Consider the following 13123-nt stretch of genomic DNA (forward strand, 5'->3'; position numbering starts at 1 on the left):
AAATGCTACAAGTCTTCGACAATTTCATGGCTAGGTTTGCACTTTTTGAGCTCTTCAAAAAAGTCTGACCCTTAAAAAGGAGGACACACACAGTTGAAGGTTCCATTATATATTGAAGGAGTTTCAGTATTAGCCAGTTACCGACGGTCCATCGCCGCCTATAGGATTTCTTACCGCCGAATTCATACAGCACCTTCCCCTACACAAACGCCTTTTATACCGATCGCCAGCCGCTTATGGAAAAAGTGAGAAGTTTTATTTCCATTATATTATCATTGTTATTATGTGACAAACATAAACTGTCCATAACATGGGTAACTTATTGTTTATCAACATCTTTTATGACGTGTTTTCTCTCCCTCTTTTTGTGAGGAACAATTCTCCGTTTACTTTCGCTTGGTCAAGGCTCAGTAAAGTACAATTTAAAATCATAAATTTCTTCTTTTTGAACGGATCCTTTACAACTTCGCCGCGCATAGCTAAAATATCTTTGACAGGAGCTTTAAAGAAACAAAGAATTTAAAATAATAGGTCAAACCACGATAAAGAATACATTGACCTCTCACTCCCCAGGAATTAACCTGGAAGTCTTAACTAAAATTTTCCGGGAACGCGCCTGATCATGACAAACATTAGCTATGCAGACTAAATATTCCAAAATTTTCCCTTTCTTATCTATGCTGCAGAACACAAAAATTGTTCGAGGAAAGCACATGACGGTACTCGGTGTGGCCATATTTTACGGTAAGAATGTAACATTTGTTAAGTCTTCTTCATGAACTGCTCTAGAAACTCTATGTAGACCTTCTTTTGAGGAGCTTGCGTTGGGACGAAATGGCCTAGAAAAAGGTAGAAAAAATGTTTTAGATATTTCATGCACGTTATGACGCTGATTTCTAAAACCACGCGACCTTAAAAAGATCGATCATAATTGTAAAATACTATCGACTAGATTCTATCGTTTCAATAGCCGACAATACGTTACACTGTATACGAAATATATTTTTTTGACATGTGGATAGGATAACAAGTTACCTATCAAGCTTTGCAGTTTAACCGCAAAAAAGTCAGAAAATTTTCTTGTTTCAACAAGGAAGCATGAATTCTTGCAGACTTCCTAAATTAAGTAACAAGATCAGTCGCTTTGAATTTACTTATCAGATTAAGTCATCTTATCCAAATTTGTTCAAATTCCAATGTAAAATTTTCCGGGTTCGAATCCACAGCTGGAAGCGGAGCTGATTTCCAAATATGGCCAAATTATTCTACTGTAAATTGTTTTCGTTGCCATGCCTCCTCCCTTTCTCCTGTGTGATCCCTAATTTGTCTGATCATATAGCATCCAAAAACATTGGCCCCCTCCAGGGGCGAGAAAAAGTCCCCAGTTTGATCTGCAGCACTGCCAATGAAGGCCTGCCTGCAGGATTCTTTGTTATGTGAAATAATGATTTGACTTGGAAAGAATTGGACACCAAACCAAATTAACCCCAATAGACATGCCTATCAGTGACTGAAATTTGGCCATATAACAACTTTTCATACAAAAGGAAATAAAAGTGAGCCAATTACAAGGCGGAAATATATCTAAAGAGTGAAAACCAAATATTTTCAACACTAGGTCATCATATCAGGTCAAAAGGAATTGAGATATAGACATACACTAACCTCCAGGGTGGTTAAGAGTGGTATGGTTAGAAAAATGCTTCAGAAGATCTTCACTGTTTTCTGTTTCATTGATTTAAAATAAGACACCAATCAGTTGCCCTATCTTTCAATGGCTTAAGTGTAAAGAATATTGGAATCCCTTTCAGAAATGACTGTGTAGGGACATGCCAAGAATGTAGGAAGGTAATTTATTTACATTTAGGTTTAAATGACAGAGAGGTAGAGGGCTGACCAGGGATGGTGGGGTAGAAAAAAGCTAATTATCTTGATTATTTGCCTACCTATTCATCAAAATATTTCTATATTTAGAAATGTTGTTTCTATTAGTTTCTTACTCTAGCTCAGTGTCACAAAACTAAAGAAGGGCTATGCAGGGATAGATGGAGGACTGAAGGTAGAGGTAATTTATAGCTTAAATTCAAACTGTTTTGTAGGCTGATTTCAGTACAACCAAACTTAGATGTGGGGTTCAGTGAAGTATTGCTGCCATAAGCATGATACAGATTCATGGTTCTAAACAAATATGACATTTTAAGACAAATGCAAGGAAGACACCTGTACAAATGTACAAGTAAAGGAAATAAATTTTAGTGCCACTTTAAAGTAACCACCAGCTGAATACATACCCTTAGGTATGACTCTGTCTGTATCACCAAACACATGCAGGGTGGGGCATGTGATGGGTTCTGTGTAGTATATGCTGTGTCCTGAAGATCTTGACTTGAATGCAGCCACAAGAATGGCAAATTTAAAACTTAAATAACCTAAAACACAATGAACGACAAAATCGATTACACTGTAGGTCCCAGCCTATTTCAGACACTATCCAAGAAGAGAAGAAATAAATGAATGGATGAATTAACATTACCCAGGGTAGACAAAATGGACCTTTTCTTGATTGAGCAGTGATCACAGCAGTTAATAATAACTTCATGATAATTATATTAATAGCAAATTCATGATAGCTGAGAGGGTTACATCTACTTTGTACAGTCAAGAAAACAGACATACCTTGTTCTCTTAATGCACAGAGAATCGAAAGGAAACATGCCCCTTGGCTAAACCCAAGAACACCTATTTGATAAACATCACATACATGTTTAAGAACATAAAAATAAAATGTTTTAAGAAGTCCCAGCTTGTGTAATATTCTCCACTTTATCATATGTGATTATAAAAAGTTCTACAAATGGTTGTTGAATAGTGATGATTGCCCCTAAATAATTTTGATGGAATATTAACACTACTAGGGTTTCTAAATTTTTTGAAGTACAGTGTAGGCATCAAACTCTAGAAAAAGTAGGTAACTTAGACATGTTATCAAGTAGCCGGTAGAATTTCGGCAGTCACTGGCTTGTTTTTAAATCCCTGCACTACCCTCTGAATAAACTGCTACAATTCCCTTATACCAGTTAAAACCATCAAACATGAGATGCTTTGTTAAAACCAAAAGCATTTATCAGTTGGACAGAGTTTTATCACTGTTATTAAATGGTAATAATCTATCCTGACAACAAGCATATTTGGTCTATGGAGAAAAAGATTTAAGGATATTTCACAAACATATCACCCTACTTTGCTGTTTGCTTCTTATAATAGCAATTGCATAGTTTAATGAATAATTATTCACTGGGTAACAATTTATTTTGTATCTATACCATTTGAACTACATGCACAACAAAAGGCTTGACCATGGTAGTTAAGTGATTGAAATTATTAATCATGATAATTAAAAAGTACTTTTCTCTCTTCTTCAATAAAAAACTCCTCTAATGCATCTCGCTGGATAGTTTCCTACAAGCATTACAAGTGCTCCTCAAAAATGAGATTACATACCATCAAATGGCCCCTGAAAAATAACATAAATACTAAATGTAAAAAAAAATGATAACATGAGAATTTAACAGTTAAGGAAAGGGCAAAACAAACAATACTAACTTTGTTGCTGTATACTAAAGAAATATCGCTGGTTACTGTACATATTTTATAAGATACTTAGAAGGAAAACTTTCAACAAAAACTAATAAATAGACATCCACACTTCTCAGTTATTATAAAATATAGAAAGGTAATTACGATTAGTAAATGAAATTTTTTCATTTCCAAGAGAAATTCATGAGAAAAATCAACCTTGTCTCCAGGGGTCTCTTTCTCACCCAAACAACCAAATGTGAGAAGAACATATTAGACACAGGGAGGAGAGGGGAACAATGAGATTGCATTTCCTACTACTTTATAGTGTTTGGCATCATGATTAATTACCTGGTTTGTAAAGGTGGCCTTGACAAGTTCAATTGATTCATCATAACCTTTAGAGACATCAGATGGACTAAGAGGGTCATATGTGTTATCTTCAGCTGAAAACCACCAACCATATTCATCTAATTAAAAGAACAAAAACTTGAGCTGATAAATTACTATAACCAATACAACAGCAATAAATTTAAGACAAGTTAACAAAAGAACTATGAGACATTTGACAAAAGGCCAATTTACCTGACAATTTTAAAATAATGCTGACATAAGAACATACTCGCAATTACTTTCAACTCTAGCCAACACATTTTATTTGCATTATCTGCACAGAGGTCACACTCAAGTGGATAGCCAAATGGACAGGGGCTGGGCAGGGAATTGGTTTCTACTACTACATAGCAAATTCCACAAGAAATAAATCAATCTGCAAATCATCAAATAGTTGATCAAAAAACAAAACGTGTCAGTCAATCAACTGATCAATGAATTTGAGACAAGGCCAGCCAACCAGCAGCCACTAAGTGGCTTATCAATATTGTTAGCTACCCTTCGTGTATAACCAAATGCATATTAATACCTTCCCAGGTGGAAATCTTATTAAGATCTTACTAAGATTCTTGTAAGTTTCTTACTAAGATTCTTATTAAGATTCTTAATTAAGAATCTTGTAAGACCTTACAAGATCTTGTCACAAGATTCTTACAAGAATCTTGTAAGATCTTACAAGATCTTGTAAGAATCTTGTGACAAGATTCTTACAAGATCTTGTAAGAATCTTGTGACAAGATCTTACCTGATCTTGTAAGATCTTACAAGATTCTTGTAAGAATCTTGTGACAAGATCTTACCAGATCTTGTAAGATCTTACAAGATTCTTGTAAGAATCTTGCGACAAGATCTTACCAGATTCTATAAGATTCTTAACTAAGAATCTTGATAAGTATCTTAGTAAGAAACTTACAAGAATCTTACAAGATCTGGTAGGATTCCTGTGACAAGAATCTTAATTAAGTACCTTCACAAGTTTTCAAAAGAACTTGTTAAGATTCTCAACAATGTCTTAATGATCTCTAAAAGAACTTACAAGAACTTGTGAGATTTTCAAACAACTTACAAGAATTTTTGCAGAATCTGTAAAAATTCTTAAGTATCATATTTTTTTCAGACCATAGTAGGTAACTGATGGTTTATGCAATATTCAGTAACTGGATGATTGAGGAATGGAGATCACAACTAAGAAAGAATTTCTTCATCCAACATTAAGCAAAATTTATTGCAAATTCTCAACACTGTGAAATTAATTACTAAAAAATATCTTGATAAGAAACGTTAACTGGTAAACATGCACGATTTAAATGACAACTGTACAAGAAGAGTTCTTGTTCTTCCCTTTGGTGTGTTTTAAAAATTTAAAAAAAACAATTGTTTTAATTGTTGGAGTCATTTGACAGTTTGATTTGAACTACCATAGTTATCCTTACACAAATAAGCCATAATAACTAAAGGCATGTCCCAGTTTTAAATTGTTCTTCGTTTGATTCAAACTGCAATGGTTTTTCTTCTTTTAGAATAATTTAAGCATGAAAACAAAAAAAAAAAACAACAAAATTTTGTATTGCAGCAAACGTGTTCAAAGAATTAAAGCTCACAACACTCATCTCAGTTGGCATTTTAGTCAATTTGACAGCTACTTGACAAGCAAATTTGCAAATATTTCAATTTTGTACAAATATCAACCAAGCTTTAGTTCATTCAACATTGCCCTCTACATTGTGAACTTTTCTCTTGGAATCCAAGCAATTTTTTTTATTCAAGTAGAGCCTTATTTGAGACCACCTCTTATTCATTTGGGCATCACCAAATTTCTGATTTATGGCTCCTGTGGGAAGAAAAAAATAAAAAAATAAAATAGTAATTTGTATACAGGTACAAAATATACTAAAACCTTAAGAGCGTATTTTTTAAAATCCCTGCCAGAGAGGAGTAATAGGAGCTTGGTTTCATTGTGAGGAGTACTTATTAAGGTAGAGGGGAGGAGCTTCTCAATGGTTCTCCTTGATCACCATCATGCCTCATCTGTACGCAAAGGAAAGGAGGTAGTGACTATCTTTAACAAGAATTTATCATCTTTAAGAGCAAAATTTTTATGCACAGATTCCCAGTTATGAATCTTGGCAATTTGCACTGCCCAACTCCAATCCAACAAACTTTGTTTACGCTTTGCACTGCTGAAACAGCTATTCCAAATTCCCACAAAAAGTTGATAAATGAAAAATTACCTTTTTACAATCAGGAGTTGCCACCCTTCTATCCCATTTTGTGCTTGTAGCATTAAGATGGGACTCAAAGTCTACTTTATTCAGGATAAAATCATTTTTACAGGTGATCCTATTTCTCCAGTTCTCCTGTGAATATGAATTGAAAAAATGTTTACATTTGTTGAGCAATCCCTCCACTGAATTAAGTTTCATTAACCTTTAGAACAAAGAAAATTGTGAGAAAGGGAAGCAAGGAATCATGACTCAGCATTAAATGAAAACCAGAAAAAAATACACACACATTCACAAAACAAAACAAATAAAAACTAAACAGAACCAAACAAAATACAAAAAATGTTGCATGGAATTAATACAGGTATAGAATGTGTTAGAGTAAAAATTAACAGGATAACAGTGCCAAAATTCTTCCTTAAGGCATCTAAGTCAATGAAGTCTTGAAGGAGGGGGGGAAATGAACTATCATGCACCAACATTGAATATTTAGAGTTCTTACATCATCAGAAGAACTTCCCATTTTTTGGTAATTTTTGTTTGCTTTGGGAAGATTCCCATCACTGTGGACATGGTCGTGATAATCAAACCCAGTTTGGCTTTCATCATCATCATCATCAGTGGAAACTTTTAAGTAGAACGTGGCAATTTATAATTCATTATTTGGGAATAAAGTAATTCCATAATCGATTTCGCGTTGTTATTGCACCCTTCTAGCTTAACTTCTAGTGGTTATTAGTAAAGCCGAAGACAAATTAATTGTTTATTGTGAACCATTTCCATGCGAGACGACTGGAAGCTACGATGATTCTGCCTACAACACTTAAATCCGGAACAATCTCTCTTTTAAAACTGACTTGAGAGAATTGCTACAAGTGCAGTAAGGTTAGCAGCCGCCGTTACGGGGTTTTGATGATGATAGCGTTACATCTCGTGTCAGTTTCCACTCAATTCTAAACAAAAACGCTTCCTGACGAAATCGAACCCTGACGAGATTTTATGATTTGCCTTATATAAAAATACCGTGGCCTTGTAATTACATAAACTTATCGTCACTTTTTTCGTCCATGCTAAAAGAATCTAAAAAGTGCGAGAAATAAGTCTATCGCATCACCTTCCAGCAGATGTGTAATGTTGATAACGTGAACTTAATGAATAAAAGTCAGTAGCACTTACCTTCGGGATGATTTGCCTTCATTTGCTTCAGTTGCAGTCGTGCACTAGTTGCTTTTTTGGAAATCTTCTCAAGATACTTAAACTACCAAGACCAATGTGTTCCTTGAGTTATGAAGCGAGTGTCGTGCACAATCATACGTGTGCTTTCTATGTGCTTAGATGTGTAAACTATTCACCTGAGGTCACTTCACGTGACAGAATAAAACAAGGATATCGCAACCTTGAATGTGTAATCGTAGTGTTCTTTCACAAGAAAAGCAAAACGCGATTTATCTTCTCTGGTGTGCTGTAAACTCATGTTACTTACCGACTGCGTCATTTTCTGTATTTTAAGCGACAGTAACATTAGTGATTTTGCAAAGAACTTGGCTTGTAAAATCCTAATTCTCGAGATCATTATTCTTCGCCAGGGCTTTAGACACAATTAAATTTCGCAACGAGGTAGATAACACTCAACCAAAGTAAAATTTCTGTAGAACTTTGCCGAAACGAAATGGCGCGTGAACGGTTGACAACAACGGTCGAGTGAACAATTTGTAATTTTGCGCCGGCCGTAGCGGGAGACTGGGGAGAGCCTTAGTGAAAGTACAAAATGTCACGCAACTCTCGCAAGTATTTTGTAAGTAACTACCTATAAACTTTTTAAAAATACTTTTAATTTCTGCCATCTGACCGGTCTGCAAATTTTCGATGTTTATTTGTTAGTTATATTGTAAAGAATTTGGTCGGTAAAATCCTAATTCTCAAAATCATTCTTCTTCTTTAGGGCTGTAAGGCACAGTTAAATTTCTCAACCAGGCAGATAACACTCGACCAAAGTAGAATTTCTGTCGAACTTTGTCCGAAACGATATGATGCAAAAACGGTTAACAACAACGATCAAGTGTACAATTTGCAATTCTGCGTATGCGCTGTGGCGTGGAATGCCTTGGTGAAAGTACAAATTTCGTGCAACTTTCTTGAAAAATATTTTTACAAGTAGCTAGCTATAAATTTTTTTTAAATACATCTTTTCATTCTGCCATCTGTCTGCATACTGCCATATTTTTTTTTCTGAACCATATCAGCGAAAGTCTCTTGCTTGTGGAATGTGGTGACATTATCTATGGGTGTCTTTATGTTCAAGGCAAAGATGGGAAGGTTTAATCCCTTTCTAGACACTCCCTATGAACATGATTAGTGATTATTTAAACTAGCTGTTCAGTATATTTCATAATCAATCATCAAATGTAATCTGAAAAGTCTGTCCAAATTTAATCTGTTGATACCATAATTCCAGTGGAACAATTACCTCGTTAGAAAGCAGCTGCATGTGTATTGTGTTCTCAGGTCTGAAATTTGCACACCATACCATGGAAGCTTACTTGACGTTATTTGATCCCCTTTTGGACATGGGATTTTTCACATCATGTGTGAGAGGTTTCAAGCCTTATGCATCCCCATGCTCTCTTATGAACAGAACAGGATAAGCATTTCAAGTTACTCAAGAATGTACTGGAATGAACTTGATAAAATCTTGTCAAGAACATTTAAATTCCTACTGATCTTAAAATTTTGATTCTTACAAAACTCTTAGATGAACTTTAGATGAAATCCTGTCTAGAATCTTTATGATGTTACATTTACAAATCTTACTTAATTATTAAGATTCTTAACAAACTTACCAAGATCTTGTCAAGAAGCTTGTAAGATCTTCCTTTTCTTAAAGATTAGGATTCTTACGACTGAGATTCTTAAGTGAACTTTATATGATGTTGTTAAGAACTTTCAAGATCTTAATGCCCATGTGTTGTAAAATTTTTTTTAGGATTCTTAAAAGATTCTTAAATAAACTTAATAAGATCTTGTTGAGAACCTTTCAAGATCTTAACCCCCATTTCTTGTAAAATTTTGTGAGGATTCTTACAAGATTCTTAAATAAACTTAATAAGATCTTGTTAAGAACCTTCCAAGATCTTAATCCCCATGTGTTGTTAAATTTTGTCAAGATTCTTACAAGATTCTTGTATAAACTTAATAAGATCTTTTAAGATCTTACAATGCTCAAACCTGGTTAAGATTTGTTCAAGAAATTTGGCAAGATCTTATTAAGATTATTAATTCTTAATAAGATCTTAGTAAGATCTTCATCTTAATTGCCATCTTATAAGATTCTTACAAGATCTTCCAAGATCTTACAAGATCTTCCAAGATCTTAATAAGATTTCCACCTGGGTTCCTTTGGAGAAGCAACATCACTACTGTTTTCAGCTGGGATTTTATTTGGTGCAGTTATATACACTGTTGTAAGAACAAGAAGATAAAATGACAAAAAAATTAAAAATAAATAACTTAAATTTAAATAATTGATATGCAATTGATGGACTATGAAAACAACATCCTCAAGCTAACATTTCCTACCAAATTCAAGTGGAAGTTTCTTAAGGTTCTTCCTGAAGGCACCAAGCTTCTCTTTACATGTCTTGGCACTCTGTCTTAAAAAAAACATATATAGAAAAAATAGAAAAAGGGATAAATAAAAATGATGACGAGTTTCCTACTTCTAACCTCGTTGACTACGCACCTAGAGTTAGCAGAGAGTGGAGCCTCCATTGATCATTTGGCCGGGAGGGGGAAGGGCTTATAGAGGTACAATTTTAGCTCATTTATGTACCCTTCTGATTATATTTTCATACTTCTGCGCTACAAATTAACGGAAAATGTAACTTTAGCGGAACTAAAAAGCGTTCACAATACTTATCACTTCTGCAAACGCAGCTGAACCTCTACCTTCGCTATAAACTTCAAACCTCTCCAAATCTCTGGCTGTATTATCATTTTGCTTATTTACCTGTATCCATGAAGTACCAATATCTAAAGAGCAAACATATATTAAAACTGTCAGGAAAACTTTGCTCTAGAACACATGATGGCAAGTTTGTTTTTAGTAGTTTCTTACCCTCAAGCTTTCCGCCATCTCTGATTTCCGCTGTACATACCAGCTGCTTACCACTGGCTCAGTTATGACTTGGCAAAAATGGCGGACGCGAACCTAGCGGCAAACATGAAATTGTTCGTGTTTGATCTCGCAGGCACAACTGTAGATGACTCGATTGAGGGTGTACCACTTGTGGCTATTGCAATGAAAGAAGCTTTCCACAAAAATGGTTACAAAATCGACGTAAGCTTAGTCAACAAATACCGTGGAATGGAGAAGAGAGACGCAGTTCAGAGTATCTTGAACGAACTGCACGAGTTAAACGGGTCAAACAACAGTTCATCTAACATCAGCGTCGACGGTTTATTTAAGGATTTCAAATTATCTCTGAATCAGAATTTGTCATTGATTAAAAACGAAATCGTCGGAACGACTGAAGTTTTTCAGAAGTTGAAATCCACAGGGGTGAAGATTGCTGTTGGCAGCGGCTTCCCGCATAGTGTCGTCGAAACTATCACACATACCTTGAACTGGTCCAGCCTGGTCGATTTTGTTTGTAGTGCGGAGAAAGCGGGGCATGGAAGGCCTCATCCAGCAATGATCCATTCTGCTATGAAATTTTGTGGCGTAAAAGATCCACGATCCGTCGTCAAAGTTGGGGACACTAAGGTAGATGTTGAAGAAGGGAAGAACGCTGGCTGTTGGACGATCTCAGTGTTAACTGGGACACAGAGTAGAGAGTTTATTGCAGAGAGTAAACCGGATTTTATCATCAATAGCATTGCTAATTTACCTGATCTATTATCAAACGGAGCATGACATTTATCTCGAATGACTGTGTTGAACGATATGAATAATTTGAAATTCTAATTAAAAACAAAACGAAACCTCTTGTATTGTGCTGTAGTCTGTCATAAAATGATTATCTGCAGGGTAAAAATCAGTAAAGGTTGGCCAAATCAGGAATGTTTTTTCTGACAAAGGGCTTCTTATGGCCGACAGCAACCGAGTATTTAAACGTCACGGATGGGAAAATTAAACCCTGATTCACTTTTATTTCTGCGGAGATATGACGCTTATATGATTTACTCTCATGCGTTTTGGAGTAAGCTTCCAATTAGTCAAAGATTAAATGCGGAAAAAGGTTAAATGTGTTCATGGTGATGTTTGCATCATGAGAACAATATTATTGTTGAAGGTACATGTGCTGGTAATCTAATGAAACTCAATTATGATAATAACTAAGTAACATACAAAACTGTTGTGTCTCTGAAGTGATTACTCTTTAAGGCCGAAGTCTTAGGTAAACATAAAATACAACGATTATACTTCGTTTGAACTAATCGTCTTAATTCTGAATAGCAATTTTGTCACTTCTACTCAAGGTTACCAACACCCTAAACGTGTAAACCAAAATGCAGAGGTAGCCGGAAATACATCTAAATCTGTTAAAAAAATAAAGGTGAGTGAGGTGGTGAACTGAAGAGAAAACTTCCCACTTCGAATTACTTGTTATATTTTTATCGCAATTCGCCACCGTAAAAACCACAATATTGGGGCGGAAAGCTGGAACTAGCATCCGGCCTTTTAAAGCATTACTGAGAATTCTAATAATGCTCTCACGTACATGTATAAGCAACAGGTGCAAGTTGAAAAGCCACTTGCACGTTTACAGCTTGCTTGGGAAGTAGACCTTTCCTTCAATTGGCTTTTAATTCTACAATATTTCGGCTTCTAGACATTAAATGGTGCTACACCATCGGGAGATTGGTTGAGCACAGCTAAGCTAAACTGTAGGCACTAAGGGTCTGAGCCATGATATAAAGCCTCTATACCATAGCAAAATTCTTGAGTTCATTTTTCAGGCCTTACTACTAAAGCAAATGCCACTGATGCCACTGATACCACTGATACCAAAAAACCACTAAATAGATGAATAGTGAACAGGTTGAAGGTTTCCATCGATACCCCATTGACCTTTGTTACTCAGCATATTTGCATCACTTAACTCGAGAAAGCGAATACAAACAGACCTACATGAATCTCTAATGATAAACACGTGAAAAAGAAAGGTCGAATAACAAGCTGGAAGAACTTAGACTGAAAGGAAAACGAAAACGGCAGCGATTGGAACTTTCATGGAGTTCAAACTCTATCTCTGCAAGAATATTTTGTATGGTTTACCAAGTGTTTGAAGGTTAGTCCCCACAGCCGAGTCTATCTCACTAACATTCATATGCAATTACTTCACTGAAATAACCAATACATCTTAAATTTGGAAACCTTTTATGTTACCTGAGCCGGGAAAAACCTTGGACTATAGACTCAGGCTATATAAGGATAAATCAAACACTAAGAAACTATTATGCACAGATCCTGAGACGAAAAAATAGGTCCAACGAAAAGTGAAAAATACCTCCTATTCGCCGAAAAAAGCCCCTGAAATACATCAGTTCTATGCTTTGAGCAGACGGAAAATACACAGCGGAGATAGCGAAACTTCAATTCTTGCTGTTTGAATGGCTGTTTGGGCAAACGTGTTCTTAGATATATCCACTGATAACTAAATAGAGGAAGGAAAACTGAATTAACCATTCCTCAGTGGAGCTAAGAGCATTGTATTTTCTCTCGAAGCCAATTTTACTCGATACCTTTAGACGATTAACAAGTCACTCATTTAACTATTGGTTGCTTGAGCACTTACACATATTAGCTCTTTTAGAGGTCTTTTGTCTAGAGGCAGTCCATCATTAGAGCCTTGTGTTCCATTCATAGTTTATTTCTATAGCTATCAGACATAAGTCACATCTTTTACACATTTCACACTACACTTTCTTTG

General features: G+C 35.4%; 3 protein-coding genes and 1 long non-coding RNA gene across 6 annotated transcripts in view; 2 read left to right on the forward strand and 2 right to left on the reverse strand.

The window, feature by feature from the left end:
* Nucleotides 1–246: 246 nt before the first annotated feature.
* Nucleotides 247–10359, reverse strand: LOC113682575 (esterase OVCA2). 2 transcript variants are annotated; one of them, XM_089181182.1, is made up of 10 exons: nt 10306–10359; nt 10198–10220; nt 9768–9841; nt 9583–9647; nt 3928–4047; nt 3502–3514; nt 2677–2739; nt 2292–2429; nt 1666–1725; nt 247–839 (listed from the first exon to the last, which is right to left on the reverse strand). In XM_089181182.1, the coding sequence occupies exons 1-10, from the start codon at nt 10321–10323 to the stop codon at nt 763–765; spliced, it is 651 nt and encodes a 216-aa protein (XP_089037308.1). In that variant the 5' UTR covers nt 10324–10359; the 3' UTR covers nt 247–762. The 2 variants fall into 2 exon arrangements, with proteins under 2 accessions (XP_089037308.1, XP_089037307.1); XM_089181181.1 differs by lacking the exon at nt 10306–10359 and having other exon boundaries at nt 9768–9837; nt 10137–10277.
* LOC149041391 (uncharacterized) lies at nt 5166–9576 on the reverse strand. 2 transcript variants are annotated; one of them, XR_016179442.1, is made up of 3 exons: nt 7368–9576; nt 6201–6326; nt 5166–5800 (listed from the first exon to the last, which is right to left on the reverse strand). It is a non-coding gene; the product is annotated as an uncharacterized LOC149041391 (long non-coding RNA). The 2 variants fall into 2 exon arrangements; XR_016179441.1 differs by having other exon boundaries at nt 6201–9576.
* Nucleotides 10360–10383: 24 nt separating the features above from the next.
* On the forward strand, nt 10384–11176 carry LOC113682585 (uncharacterized). Its single transcript, XM_027199748.2, has one exon. It carries the CDS (start codon nt 10384–10386, stop codon nt 11101–11103), a length of 720 nt encoding a protein of 239 aa, XP_027055549.2. The 3' UTR covers nt 11104–11176.
* A 742-nt stretch (nt 11177–11918) lies between these two features.
* The window catches only part of LOC149041392 (ephrin type-A receptor 4-B-like), a 75091-nt gene continuing 73886 nt past the window's right edge, over nt 11919–13123 (forward strand). The window contains exon 1 of the mRNA XM_089180859.1: nt 11919–12481. Coding sequence (XP_089036985.1) covers nt 12460–12481 — 22 coding nt within the window. The 5' untranslated portion in view covers nt 11919–12459. The remainder of the gene's footprint in view (nt 12482–13123) is intronic.

Source organism: Pocillopora damicornis, chromosome 8, assembly GCF_964200805.1.
Source record: "Pocillopora damicornis chromosome 8, jaPocDami1.2, whole genome shotgun sequence".
Taxonomy (NCBI): Eukaryota; Metazoa; Cnidaria; class Anthozoa; order Scleractinia; family Pocilloporidae; genus Pocillopora; species Pocillopora damicornis.